Source organism: Kazachstania africana, chromosome 5, assembly GCF_000304475.1.
Source record: "Kazachstania africana CBS 2517 chromosome 5, complete genome".
NCBI classification, from domain to species: domain Eukaryota; kingdom Fungi; phylum Ascomycota; class Saccharomycetes; order Saccharomycetales; family Saccharomycetaceae; genus Kazachstania; species Kazachstania africana.
The window spans coordinates 109462-123768 of record NC_018944.1 but is presented as its reverse complement, the minus strand read 5'-3'; the positions used below and the strand labels follow the sequence as shown (position 1 = coordinate 123768).

The following is a 14307-nucleotide window of genomic DNA, read 5'->3' as shown; positions in this document are numbered from 1 at the left end:
TAACTCCCTGTTATGAGTTGATGTTATTATGATGAGAAACCTGTGGTGCTTATCCAACATTGTGGTTCTCTCAAAGGTTTTTTGTGAATTCCTGTAAGTGAAGATTCACAAGCTCAAAATTTTTAGGTTGAAAATTTCTAAGATTCGAAACTCTATATAAACTTAGTATAATATTTAAAAGAAATTTATGTTAATCAAGCCGCGATTTTGACTTTGTGAATTGTGATATCAGCTGGCTTGTCATCCATGAACATATATTTGAAAAATTGTTCTGCAGCCCAACAGCCGGCAAAATCAACGGCTAAAGTCGTAGTCAATTTGAATTTGAATAGATCATCCATTGGTACAAACTTCATTGCTTCATTCAATTCTGGCATGAATTCGGAGGCACTAGCAAAAGCTAATCCGGTAACACCCAATAGACCATACCACATGCCTTTGTTATTTCTGATGTTTTCTCTGAATGGTTCACCTTGGTAGTTAACAGCAAATGTAGAAACTTGTTGAACTAATTGTATGATGAAGATACCAGTATTCAATAATGATGGAGCAAACTCCTTTTCTAAATCAACTTGTGGTTCTCTTGGCTCCAATTTGTAAATCTCCGTTGTAATGTAGACTAAGGTTCCAATATGCACGGCAAATTGGGAAAGAATTGACCCCATAATGTATACATTGAAAATACCTTTTTGTGGTCTTTGCTTAGATAGTTTTTTAATTGGCTTACCACGAGAAATACTCAAGAAACAAACGGATAAGAGGATACCTGAAGTAGTTGCTTGACCATCACCAAATTTAACACCAGCCATATAGATAATAGATAAAGAGTATGCACTAATCAAACAGTTTAGTGCTAAGATCTTATACATTTGGATTGTGTTGACAAGAGCGCAACGACCTTGACGAATGATGTTTGTGACAGCAGAAACGTTGGCTAATTTAGATGTGAAGGGTGCCGCACAAGATGCATCACCAAGTTTCAAAGTTGGAGCCTCTTCACTTTCAGCTTCCCCGGCTCTATCTAAAAGCATAGAAGCTAATTCTTTACCACTTGGTTTAGCAGGTGTACCTTCAACGGGTTTTACCTCAATTGGTTTTGCGTTGGCCTCAGCAACCTTCTTTCTAATTTCAGGAGTGATTACAGTTCCCATTTTTTCGATAGCTTTCAAATAATGCGGATTATTACGACCAGGGGGGTATAAATGAGCAATTAATTCAGGAAGTGGAGGTTCAGGCTGACCCCATTTAACAACGAAAGCGCGCTGTTTTTCATACATGGCCTTCATATTATCATTTCTACGTTGCTCAGCAATTTTTTTCAAACCTTCCTCGGTACCGTTTAGTAGAGCAATACCAACATGAGCTTGCTTCAAAGCACCGACATCATTTGTACCATCACCACACATCAATGTTTGATATCCCATATCTTTTAGTTCATTCAAAATGAATTCTTTCTGACTTGGTGAAACACGCGCATAGACCCAAGTATGGCGAATCAATTCCCTCAATTCTTCATGATCGCTTAGAGCAGAGAGAGCATAACCGGTTACAGCAACATCATACTTATCAAATATTTCAGCCTTAGTAAAACTGTCCTTAGAAGGATCAAAAGGAATGGAAATAGTTTCTTCCACGTTGCGGAAAATTAATATATTATCATCAGAAGCTTCATTGACTTTATCTAGAATTAAAGTTTCTCCATCGACAATAGCGACTTCTTTGGCGACATGGACAGCGGTTAGGGGATTATCACCAGTAATCATTATAGAACGGTGAGATGATTCATTTAACATTTTGATAGTTTCAATGGCGTCATCCTTCAAAGGACAGTGGAAAATCAAAAAACCGTTAAATTCTAAACCAGATTCAACATCTTCACGTTCTAAGTCATCAATTTTACCTTGGGACATCTTTGGTAATTCTTTAGATGCAAGAGCTAAGACTCTAGAACCAGCACGGGTAAAGGACTTGTATACACTATCATAATTTTCAGGGACAGAAGTTAATCTCTCGCGAATAGTTTCAGGAGCACCTTTAACTGCAGAAAAAAGTCTGTTGTTGTAGTTAGCAATTGAGGATGATCTTTTTAAAGCAGAAGAAAATTGGAAACGACGTAAAATTTGGAGTTTACCTGTATTTTCTCTAGTCGTAACATCTTTACCTTCAACTTTCCATGACATTGCCTTCAAAGTAGCTTTTTCCATTGGATCACCGACAATTTCACCATCATCCAATTTCACTAGGGCATGAGCTGCACCAATGACTAAAATGGTGCTTTCAGGAGCTTCATCGGTTTTATATAAGTGGTGAACATTTTCTTCGCCTGCTGTAAGACCAGCTAAACCTTCAAAAACTAAATCTTCCCCAGTAAGAGTACCTGTTTTATCGAAACAACAAACATCAATTCTACCAGCAAATGGGATTCTAAAAGGCTCTGTACAATAGACATAAAATTTAGATAATGCAGCCAAAGAACTGTTAACAGCCATAGTTAATTCCATTGGAAGTTCGGGTGGGACGACGGAGGTTAAAATTAAGATACAGTCTAGAATTAATTTGGATTGGATTCTACCCATTTTAGTACCTTCGACCCAGACATACCATGAGGCAATGACAGCAAAAATCAAGAGGAATAGGATAAACATTAAAGCTTCTTTGTTATCGACAGAAACACGTTCAGCCGAGTAAATCATAACACGGACTAAAGAACCTTGAGAAGTTTCAAAACCTGTCTTTGTAGCAACAGCTAAGACCCCTCCATCCGGAGGAGCTGGGATGTTGTTATGTTTGTGTTCAGAAGGAGTAACTTGTAATACTTTAGTACCACCATGTAAAACAGAGATTTTATCGAGACCATCTAATTGTAGGTCGTCCTCTGAAGGACGTAACTTGATCGATTCCTTTAATAATGGAGTAGATTCACCGGATAACATTGCTTCATTGACGATACATGCGCCGTCAACAAGAATTAAATCACATGGCATAGCAGAATCTTCAGCTGTTCTGGTAATAGAAACTAGATCCATAGGTAGTAATTGGTCGGTTTTAGTTGTAATCCATTGACCATCTCTATAAACATTAATATCGTATGGCTTGACACCCATTGTTCTGAACTCCTTTAACGCTTGTAAACGTTGAAAGACAGCAGCGGCTTCCATTGAGAGAATCATGAACAGATTGAAGAAGGAAAAGTACCAGAATTCATCTAATAGCCACAAGGCAACACAGAAAATTTGAAAAACGAATAATGGTGCAACAGCGTGCTCTTTATATAATTCCATAAAAGTTGGGACAGGAATGTCAAAAGAATTTTCACCATATAATCTTTTTTCGTGGGTTAGATCACCAGAATGGCCCTTACATTGCTGAAAGTCTCTTATCTTTGGAGATTCGTCAACCAAAAATTTTGGAGATGAGAAGAGCTGTTCATCTTCATTCCATAAAAATCTTTTCTTTTGAAATTGAAAGAAAGTCTGTAGAGTACCAGATTCACTGACTCTCTGTATTTCGACAATATCATCGGCACCATTGTTTGGAGTGGTATAGATAAGGATGTGAGTTGCTTCATTAATAGTTCTCACAGTATCGTAATTAAACCTGGATGCAACCTTCACATTCCAAGCAGGCATTAAAAGAACTAAAATGTTCAAAGAAATAAGTGCGCCGAGGTAAACGAAAGTCCACTCAGGCCCCTTGATATAACGATCATATTGACGGAAGTAAATATGAGCAAAAGTACCATATAATGGAAAAAATGGCCAAGTATAAGGTCTTGACGTAAGCGGCTTGGGTACCAATAGAACAGAGTCCCTCACTAGAGGACTACTCACAAATGATTTTTCTGTCATTTGCAGTAATAAATCTAAGGAGTGGAAGTACTATGAGTAGCTGAATTGGATTAGTAGCCAAATTATAACAAGAGCTGTTTAACTCCAACGTTAAGTAGAACTGACTTTTTTTTTCTAGAACACTTCGCCATATGGAAAAAAAAATCGATGTTGCCACTTTGTTCGCCAAAGTTCCATATAATAAAAATATCAACACTTTTCATGCCAAATATGAACTGAGAGTCAAAGAGCTACAAATTTTGGGGCTACCACTAAAAGAAGCCACTTAGAATGTGGAATTATTTTCGAAGCGAACGTTGTCGTAGTAAAAGGTATAGTACAACTTGATACACATTATATATAAGATAACTATATATACAGGATCAAACTCTCCAGACTTTGTCATCAGCCACCATTAGATTGTTCCTGTCAGCCATTAATTCTAGACCTGCTAAATATTCCGATGGTGAGAACTTGTCTTCTTCTGGTAGCTCTTCGTTAATCCTTTCGAACAAAGAACTAACTGGGTATGATTCATCCTCGAACAATTCAGTTTGCATTAAACGAGCAATGATACCAGAGATGATAGATAATCTGCTGGTGGAAATGGAACCAGGTTCGTGTGTGTCGAATGTTACTACAGTACGTCCTTCTTGTTCTTGATGACGGTGGTATTGTTGTTCTTGTCCTGCGCCCTCGGTGTGAGCAGCAGAAGCAACATTTGCCAGACTTGGTGTATCGACTTCCTTTAGCGGGCCTGCAGGTCCCAACGAAGAAGCGTTTTTCTCTTTACGTCTTGGTGACACTCTCAACCCTCTTTCTAACCTCCGCATTAAAGTTTCTTCTTCTTCTGTGGCAATTGGCGTGTAATCTTCGTCATCGCGATCATCATTATATTCTGCATCTTCTGAATCTTCGGCATTTTCATCAAAACTTAACCTACGACGAGGGGTAAGTACAGATGATTCTGTCGAACGAGGTTTTCCATGTGGTGTTGAACGCCCACTTTGTGATCTAGGTGTGGCTCTGACTCTTTGTCTCTTCTTAGGTGACTTCTTTGGTGATCTTTTTCTCAGAGATTCTTCTTCATCGTCACCATTGAAGAATTCATCCATATCTACATCTTCACCTAACAAAGCAAATCTCAAGAGATGTGCAGCAACTAAGGCGTCATGCTGATTGACTGTTTTTGAAAGTCTAACTTTTGCATGCGCTGTAGACAGTCTAATAAGGGTTTCTAAAGTTCTCGCTGTTATTGGTGATTTCTTCGTGTTTTCGTCGTTTCTCAATGCTGCATAGTTTTTGACTATAACGTCGACAGCTTCCTGAGTTAGTTGAGGAATAACTCTTTCTTTTGCATATTGAATATACTTTCTCAAGAATGGGATGGTAACTAAACTTGGAACCTTGGTACCGTTATGGTCGCCCTTATTTCTCGCTAATATTGCACCAGCTTGAAGTAACGGATTGAATTTCTCAAAGACATTATCATCTTCTTCATCATTGTTCAAAGCCCCAATTCTTTCACGTTCATCTTCTTCGTTTTCACCTTCAACACCAACTGCCAATGATAAATTCAGTCTTTCTCTAATTGGTTCACCTTCTAAGTAACCAGGTGGTAAGTATCTATGAGTTCTTAAAACGTGTTCACTAATAGATCTATCTCTAATTTCATTGATATCATCTGTAACAACAAACAATAAATCGAAACGTGATAGCAATGAATCAGGAAGAGCAATATTCTGATGTGGGTCTCTATTGACATCGTATTGACCAAACACAGGGTTTGCAGCGGCGATGACACTACAACGAGCATTTAGAGTAGTGTGAATACCCGCCTTCGCAATAGTAACAGTTTGTTGTTCCATAACTTCATGAATGGCAACTCTGTCTACATCTGTCATTTTATCGAATTCATCAATACAAACGACACCACGATCTGCTAAAACCATCGCACCAGCTTCTAATCTTCTTTCACCGGTTTCTCTATCAGTCGTCACAGCAGCTGTTAAACCTACACCTGAGGAACCTCTACCAGTTGTAGCAATTGCTAACGATGCGGTATTTAAGACGAAACGTAATAATTGTGATTTAGCAGTAGATGGGTCACCGACCATTAAAATATTGATATCACCTCTTAAATGAGAGCCATTTTCTAAATTTTTTTCAACCCCACCTAATAACATGAGTAAGATAGCTCTCTTAATATTCTCATGACCGTAGATCGAAGGAGCTAGAGATTGGGATAAAAGATCGAATATATCATCTCTTCTTGCTAATTTATTGATATTTCTGATATCGTAATCAGTTAAAACTTCTTTGGCGGAGACTCCAGTGGATCTAGCATGTAATGGGTAGACACTGTTACCGATAATTAGCGTTCTAAAACCATGTTGCGTCTTCGAATTACTTTGGGTTAGACCACCGGCACCTAAAGATTTGAAAACACCGATTACATTTACTCTATCACCAGGTTTTGTTTTATCTACTAAATCATCATCTAATATAATATCTATAGATCTCGGTAATTGACCTGCAGGTGCCATTTCAGGCATTTCTTGTACGGTGATTCTCTGATGGTCAATGTAAGTAGAATAACCGTATTCAGTAGTCAATTTATTACCTTCCGTGTCCTCTGTTGGGTAGATTGCCGGGGTTGGAATTTGAGTGGTTAACGTGGTGGTAGAATCGGTATAATCCCTGTAATGGAATCTACCAGTCTTTTCGGCGAAATGGACCGACCGGATAAGTTTGGGTCTGACTAAAGACGTTCTCGTCACTATACCTTCAATAGAGATTAATTTATTTAAAAATTGTGAGTTTAAAGTTCTGGGAGAAAGAGCATGGCTACCGAATGAACCTTTGAAAGACAAACGCCATGGACGTTTTGAAGATAATGAGCTATTGTAATCATTATTTGGTATATCGTCCAAAGTTGAAGCCATATCAGTCAATGCCTTTTCAGCAGGTGGAATGAAATATGAAGGTTCTGCTAGAATACCTGTCCAGAAAGATCTATCAAACTCTCTCAATTCATCTAATGATATTGTTATTCTTTGAGGTAAAATATTTACAGAATTTGCGTTTGAATTTTTCTTCTTATAGTCGTCGTCATTGAAATCGTCATATTCATCATCGAGTGATTTATCAGCCGTGTGTATGTTACCGTTGTAAATTTGTATGTTTCTAATTTGTTCTTTATATGAAGAGAAAGTATCTAAAAATTCTTGAAATCTACGAACTCTATCACCAAAGACAGCATCTGGAGCGAAAGCGTTAGCTTGATCAATTTCAAATTCGTTGATAGTAGTTGATTGATCCATTATATCGATATACCGTAGGTTGCGTAATGATCTTGTTTTAAAATGCTACTTGACGTGATTAAACCTATCTTGTAATATATATCTCGAAAATACAGAAAATTTAATTTGGAAAGTTTAGACGGTATACATGGCAATTATGCCGAAAAGGGAAATTTAGACCAATCTTAAATCAGATTTCTGAATTGGGAAAAGTAATTACAAAAATAATTTCCATTTTGGGAAATTAAACGCGTGAAAAAAAAATTTTTTGCAAAAATTTTGTGTGTGGGAGTGAAAAAATAACGACAACTGCAGGACTCGAACCTGCGCGGGCAGAGCCCAAAAGATTTCTAATCTTTCGCCTTAACCACTCGGCCAAGTTGCCATACTAATGTAGAATTAAGCTTTAAGTTCGCTTTTATAACTGATAGATTGTTTTCTCAATCACGGCTCTTAAAATCTATGAATAGATGTGGCTAAGATTGGAATCTGATACAACTGTTAACGTCATTAGAAAGTACCCTACTGTTTTTTTTTGCGATTTACAGGGGACAAAAGCTAATTTTTCTTATACTTAGTATCTTTCTAAGTAGTTTTCACTCTGATATGTCCTTCACTTCTCGTGCTGGATGAAACGAACAAGTGAAACATCAAAATAACAAGGATGTACCAAAATGTTAAAAAAAAATATGGCTTCAATATGAAAAGATATTATTCTCTGATATAGTATATATATTTGAATGTAGATAAATAAGTGATATAAAAAAGGTTTTTAATAAATATGCAATGGAGTAAAAGGTAAAAAGAGATATCTCTAATACCTATTAATCAGCTCTAGCGGCTTCTTTGAAAGAGATAGCAGCTTCTTCACCCATGGCTGAGATAACGGTGACCATTAAGTCCTTACCATCATCAAAAGCAGCTTGCATAGTTTCACCTAATTCACCTTCTGGGGCTTTGACATCATCTTTAGTTTCACCATCCATGGTCATTAAAGATAAGAAACCGTCATCAATGTCTAATAATTGGAATTCAGTTCTCTTAACGTTTGGACATTCCATGTTGTGAGTGGATGGAGATAAATCTTCTAATTTTTTACCGGTGAAAATATCGGTAGCGACTAAATGGACTTTAGCGTGACCGTGCTTACCGGTTTTAGAAGTGGACATATCAATAATTTTACATGGTCTACCTTTAATGACGACGAAACCGTTTTTTCTCAAAGCGGAACATTGCATTGGGTAAGTAGCGGAGGAACCAGCGTCAGCAACTTCGAAATTGTGTTCTTCTTCAGCCATTGTATATGTGTTAATTAGTGTATAAGAGCTTGTTTGGGAGATGGTGAATTAACAAGAGAAAGAGAGAAAGAATACAAGATAAAAAGAATGACAAAATGAAATGATCAATGGATGATGGGTTTTTATACCATTTTAAAAAAAAATTTTTTCTTCTTCCACTACCACCACCATCCACTAATGTTGTGCCCTCTCTCTCTCTCTCTCTCTCTCTCTCTCTCATTTGTACTGAATGAAATCATTGAAATATATCGTACTATTGGGAATCCCTTTTATGTAAGAATTTTTGAATAGTGAGTAAGTTTCATTCTGAGCCCAGAGAAATCCATGTAGAGACAATTGGCAGTTGGCTGTCTTTTTCTCTCCTTCGTCCGTTAAAAAGAAACGAAGTGCTTCTTTTGGAGCGATAAATTGGGAGAATGTTGGGGTCACGTGGGGTTACCCGGCATTTACCTCCTCTCTATTTTAATTGGTTTCTGACTTTTTGTCGGGTAGAAGGCACAGGAAATCAAGGAACGTTGACAGAATGATTGATTTATATTGGGCAAAGTATAGAAAACTACGTAGAAGCAGTGGATTTAAACGACTTCTTCTTTTTCCTTTCTTTCTTCCTTTCGTTTTAGTCAGCAACGTAATGGTGAATAATAATGGTGACGTTAGCAGGCACACATGTGAAGATTTCACTGTCCCTACCGCTATTCTTCGCTTTTACTATTATTATTCTAATTTGCCTCTGCGAAGTATATCACATGCTGCAAGTAGGTCTGTCTATTGTCTCTCATCTTTATATCGGATGTGGCATTTTTTGTGGCATGAGAGGACTTTTGCCACATGGGCAAAAACGACAAACAATGAAATGAAATCTGGGAAAGCGTTAGCGAGAACCTCCTTTGATTATTCATCACAGAAGGTTTCTGACTCAGAGGGTAAGGTAATTTTTTTTTTTGTTTTTTTTGGTGAGGAGAATTCGTAACCCGGATGGCAATCACGTGGAGGGAGATCCCAAATTTTTTCAAAAAAGCACGTGATAAAGCATACAATAGGTCACCATTGACGGTGGGTTGGATCAAGATTCTATCACCCGGTGGCGAAAAATTAGTATAACACATGAATGGGGAAGTGTACTGTATAGTTATATGATGATACAACCATACTTGTCAATTGTGATCATTGCAATCCAAGGAGAATGAATATTATATTCAAAGATTTTAAAAAGGAAAAAATCCCTGTTGAATTGGAAAGTTCAAGTACCATATTAGACGCTAAAAATAAATTAGCGTCAATTAAATCATGCGATATTGATCAAATTAAATTGATCTTTTCAGGTAAAGTTCTCAAAGATGATCAAACCGTTTCATCATGTGGATTAAAGGATAATGATCAAGTCATAATGATGATCTCAAAGAAAAAGGCAACTCCTTCAGCAACAAAAGTGACTGAACCACCACAACAATCTGAAGAACAACCTGTCCAGGAGCCATCTCAAGAGCAAGAGCCATCCGGTACGACAGCCGAACCAGCTCCAATAGCTCCAGCAGCTCCAGTAGCAGCAGAGCCTGAATCGACTTCTACACCTGGTTTTGTAACTGGATCTGAGCGTAATGAAACCGTCGAAAGAATCATGGAAATGGGTTACGAAAGAGATCAAGTTGAAAGAGCTCTGAGAGCAGCTTTCAATAATCCTGATAGAGCCGTCGAATATCTTCTAATGGGTATTCCAGAAAACTTACAACAGCCACCACCACCACAACAAGAATCACAATCAGCAGAAACACAACAACAACAACAACAACAACAAGAATCCGAACGTCAAAATCAACCTGAAGCAGAGTCTACAAATGAACAATATGAAGGCGAAGATTTATTCGCACAAGCAGCACAAGGTACCAGAGACACCACTGGCTCTGGAGCAGACTCAAATGCATCAGCACCAGGCTCAATTGGCCTCACCATGGAAGATCTTCTCGCTTTAAGGCAAGTCGTCTCCGGCAACCCAGAAGCCTTAGCACCTTTATTAGAAAGTTTAAGCACTAGATATCCCCAATTACGTGAACAAATCATGGCAAACCCAGAAGTTTTCATTTCAATGTTACTAGATGCTGTGGGAGATAATTTAAACGCTATGGAAAATATCACTGAACCAGTAGAAAATGCCGAGCCAACAGAGGCCCCAAGTTTGGATTTAACTGAAGATGATGAACAGGCTATTTCTCGTCTTTGCGAACTAGGATTTGAACGTACTTTAGTCATCCAAGTTTACTTTGCATGCGATAAAAATGAAGAGATTGCAGCTAATATGCTTTTCAATGATTATGCTGATAATTAAGAATAATCTTTTGCAATCCTCGATTAAAGAACACAAAAATGATACACTTTATTTTTGTAGTAATTCAGAAAAAGATTCAAACATGCATTATGTATTATGTAACATATAAAAAGAAATTCATTTATAATTGTGAAAAATCTAAATAATTTTCATAGTCTGATTTATTATCAACAATTGCGTTGCCTTCTCGTATAGCCAAACCGACTGTCAATCCTGCTTTTTTTGCAGCATCCAATTCAAGAGGATTATCGCTTAAAAATAAGACTTGTTCTGGATTTTGTGTCATTTCAATCGATTCAAGAATATTCTTGTACGATTGTTCTTCAATTTTTTTACCTGAAGTATTAATATCGAAGTAGCCATGAATAAATGGTCTCAAATCGATTGACTTCGTATAATCAGAAGGATCCGCTACAAATTCAAACAATAATTTCTGTGCCTTCACAGACCCACTTGAATATATAAATATTTTGCTCTTTCTCTTGATCAAATCAATGGCATCTTTGTAAACTGGTGCTTTGATTTGGCCACTCTGGTAACCCGTCGCCCAAACGTGGCCTTGAAGTTGTTTCAAGGTGGCATCCTTGACATCGCGTGCGACTAAGTCCAATATATGCTGTTGCAATTTCACTGGATCATTGATTTGGAAATTGGACAAGATCTCAACTATAGTGGCATCAGTAGATTGAACTATGGCTGGTACTTCAGCCGCAAAGTGTGGGAACAAGACGTCCTTAACAAAAGATATAGGACACACGGTACCTTCAATATCCAACAAAAGAGTGTCAAAACCCATAATCAACCGGTCACGTTCACTTTACTCGAAGAAGCTTTGAATAACATCATCATCAGGCTCTTTTAGTCAAGAAGAATTGCTTTTTTCAGTCCATGCCAAAAAAAAACTGAGAGCCGAGATCACTTTTTGGACCCAGACAGGAGTCGAATAAACGTCAAAAAAAAATAAAGAAGAGCTGGAATGAGATCTACCATGTAACCCCGACGAACCAATCACAATCGAGCATTCCATTTCGACATTATACACAGCCTTACACTCTCATCCCGGATCTTATTACAGCGAATTACATCGCAGCAACATTTTACTATTTTTGTATCAGCTAATTTTTGGTGCTTGGTAGTTTTTTCGGATTTGTCAAAAGTCATTCGTGGGATTGACTCCCTATTGGAAGAAAGCTAATTATTAGTAAACTAACGGTTCTAGGTGACTTTCAATATCGTCTGGGACGCATATATCGTAGTTTCAGTGTAAACACTGTTTAGCCATCTCCCTATTCTTTGAGCAATCTTCATAAGTAAATAAATATATATATATAATACATTAGAAGCTCGTGGTGAGACGTTGATCATTTCTGGAAACAAGAAAAGTGTCTACAAGCCAAGTTTACGAAATAGAACATGCCTCCAAAGAAAGATTCGAAGCCTTCTGAGAAGAAAGGTGCAACACTGTTTAAAACGAGATGCCAACAATGCCATACTATAGAGGAAGGCGGACCACATAAAGTTGGGCCAAATTTGCATGGTATCTTCGGTCGTCATTCAGGTCAAGCTGCAGGGTACTCTTACACTGACGCAAATATCAAGAAGAACGTTGAATGGGATGAAAAAAATATGTCTGAATATTTGACTAATCCTAAGAAGTACATACCGGGTACTAAGATGGCCTTCGGTGGCTTGAAGAAAGAGAAAGATAGAGATGACCTGATAGCTTATATGAAGAATGCTGCTAAATGACAATTCTCAAACGATTTCCCTCTCCCTTGTAAAAAGAATTATTTATTATCGCACATCATTTTGAATTATATACTTGAATCATGTAATTTTCATAATGCAAAAATATGAACATCGTAACGATCATCGAAAGCAATCTTTTGCAAGGTCTGGATATGAATTTGCCTTCTTTATTACTATTACATAAATAAGTAATTAGTTATTGTTTTTTATTGTGTTACAGGAAGATTTGTATTCGGAAACCTAAATATAAATTATGTACATTAGAAAAAAGATCATATTTATGACCTTGAATTGGGCTCATTAACCGTTTGATCGCATGAAAAAGCAGAAGCTCACAATCTTGGATCAAATATATTCATCGAGTAAGCTGTCACTACATTACAAACCTCATTTTTACTACGTTAAAGTTTTTATGACATGGTAAAAAATTGAAAATGGATTATAATAAATAACCGAAAATGATGCTGAAGATAACATATATGTTACCTAGACCTAGTGTAGAACCTAAGTTAGCACTTGATGATGAGCCTGATGCAGAACTTGCTGCAGACTTTGATTTTGAACCAGAAGTGCTGGTAGCAGCTTCAGTATTGGTACTAGAATTACTACTGCTAGATTTTTTACTGGATGCAGATGATGAGGAACTCGAACTTGATAAAGTAGAGGATGAGGATGCGGATGAAGATGAAGAAACACCAGCATCTGGATCAAGACCAGTACCCTCGGAGGAGCCTAGTGAGGTCTCAGCATCAGTAATAGCAATATCCTTTTGCAAGAAACTAGAGTTACTAGTATACACGTACGCAGAGGTACCATTGATTGAGGTACCACTTGGTGGGCCGTAACAGGTGATATTAACTTCATCGAGAATCATGTAATAATATCCAGGATAAGTAGTAATATCAGTAGCATTCCAATCAATTTCACCACCAGCCCACTCGATAGTACCTATAGAATTGGTAGCATTACCACCTGGCCAGATAGAAATATCAATCTTTGATGGTGTTTGTGGATATTGGTAAACACCAGAGGTAGCGTTATAAGTCTCATTCTTATATAGAGTTCTACTGACAACACCATCAATAGACCATTCAATGTATTCTTCTTGCCAATCGATAGTATAAGTGTGGAAATTATCAAAAGAGTCGCTTGAAATAGTTGCATTAACAGAATTTGTATAATTCAATGTAGCTTGCCAGAAGAAATTAGTTTGTTCTGTCTCCAAATCAACACCGACAAATTCACAATCAATTTCATCAGCAACACCAGAATAGATGATAAAAGCGGTAATAACACCAGCCAAATGAGATGTTTTCAAACGTGCACTGACTTTACCGTACCAAACAGATCTTGTAGAGGATAAAACAGTACCACCGGAATTTTTTGGCATAGCTAAAATCATACTGTCTTCATCTTCATAATCAAGAATGTAACCAGTATAAGCCCAGTCACCTTCTGAGACATCCCCTAAGAAAGTGTTTGCATCCACTACCTTTGAAGTGTAATTACTAAATGTAGTAGTGGAGTTTTTACATACCGGTAAAGGCATGCATGCATCAAAACTATATGAAAACATTGGATTACATGCATTGATACAGTATACACCTGTACCACATACACCCGATGAGCAGCATGGATATTCTTGAGGACAGCTTAGTGTTGCATTACAATAATTAGTTTCAGCAAACACTGCAGTGATCACTGATAGAAAACCTAAAAGACCTAACAGCCTTGCCATTGTGCAATTTATTCTATAGCCATTTTGAATAAAGATTCAAGTATGCATCAGAGTGTTCTACAAAATCATA

The 14307-nt window shown here is 37.3% G+C and overlaps 7 protein-coding genes and 1 non-coding gene across 8 annotated transcripts; 2 read left to right on the top strand and 6 right to left on the bottom strand.

Moving 5' to 3' along the window:
- Window positions 1-194: 194 nt before the first annotated feature.
- On the bottom strand, window positions 195-3848 carry SPF1 (ion-transporting P-type ATPase SPF1; the record flags this gene model as incomplete). The annotated part of the gene is made up of 1 exon (XM_003957296.1): window positions 195-3848. One exon carries the CDS (start codon window positions 3846-3848, stop codon window positions 195-197), a length of 3654 nt encoding a protein of 1217 aa, XP_003957345.1.
- A 362-nt stretch (window positions 3849-4210) lies between these two features.
- MCM3 (MCM DNA helicase complex subunit MCM3) lies at window positions 4211-7150 on the bottom strand (the record flags this gene model as incomplete). The annotated part of the gene is made up of 1 exon (XM_003957295.1): window positions 4211-7150. One exon carries the CDS (start codon window positions 7148-7150, stop codon window positions 4211-4213), a length of 2940 nt encoding a protein of 979 aa, XP_003957344.1.
- A 282-nt stretch (window positions 7151-7432) lies between these two features.
- On the bottom strand, window positions 7433-7514 carry KAFR0Etrna7S. Its single transcript has one exon. It is a non-coding gene; the product is annotated as a tRNA-Ser (tRNA).
- A 439-nt stretch (window positions 7515-7953) lies between these two features.
- Window positions 7954-8427, bottom strand: HYP2 (translation elongation factor eIF-5A; the record flags this gene model as incomplete). The annotated part of the gene is made up of 1 exon (XM_003957294.1): window positions 7954-8427. One exon carries the CDS (start codon window positions 8425-8427, stop codon window positions 7954-7956), a length of 474 nt encoding a protein of 157 aa, XP_003957343.1.
- Window positions 8428-9610: 1183 nt separating this feature from the next.
- RAD23 (Rad23p) lies at window positions 9611-10750 on the top strand (the record flags this gene model as incomplete). Its single annotated transcript, XM_003957293.1, has 1 exon — window positions 9611-10750. One exon carries the CDS (start codon window positions 9611-9613, stop codon window positions 10748-10750), a length of 1140 nt encoding a protein of 379 aa, XP_003957342.1.
- Window positions 10751-10871: 121 nt separating this feature from the next.
- On the bottom strand, window positions 10872-11546 carry UTR4 (putative acireductone synthase UTR4; the record flags this gene model as incomplete). The annotated part of the gene is made up of 1 exon (XM_003957292.1): window positions 10872-11546. The coding sequence occupies one exon, from the start codon at window positions 11544-11546 to the stop codon at window positions 10872-10874; it is 675 nt and encodes a 224-aa protein (XP_003957341.1).
- A 617-nt stretch (window positions 11547-12163) lies between these two features.
- On the top strand, window positions 12164-12499 carry CYC7 (cytochrome c; the record flags this gene model as incomplete). The annotated part of the gene is made up of 1 exon (XM_003957291.1): window positions 12164-12499. The coding sequence occupies one exon, from the start codon at window positions 12164-12166 to the stop codon at window positions 12497-12499; it is 336 nt and encodes a 111-aa protein (XP_003957340.1).
- A 439-nt stretch (window positions 12500-12938) lies between these two features.
- Window positions 12939-14237, bottom strand: UTR2 (chitin transglycosylase UTR2; the record flags this gene model as incomplete). The annotated part of the gene is made up of 1 exon (XM_003957290.1): window positions 12939-14237. The coding sequence occupies one exon, from the start codon at window positions 14235-14237 to the stop codon at window positions 12939-12941; it is 1299 nt and encodes a 432-aa protein (XP_003957339.1).
- Between the last annotated feature and the right edge of the window lie 70 nt (window positions 14238-14307).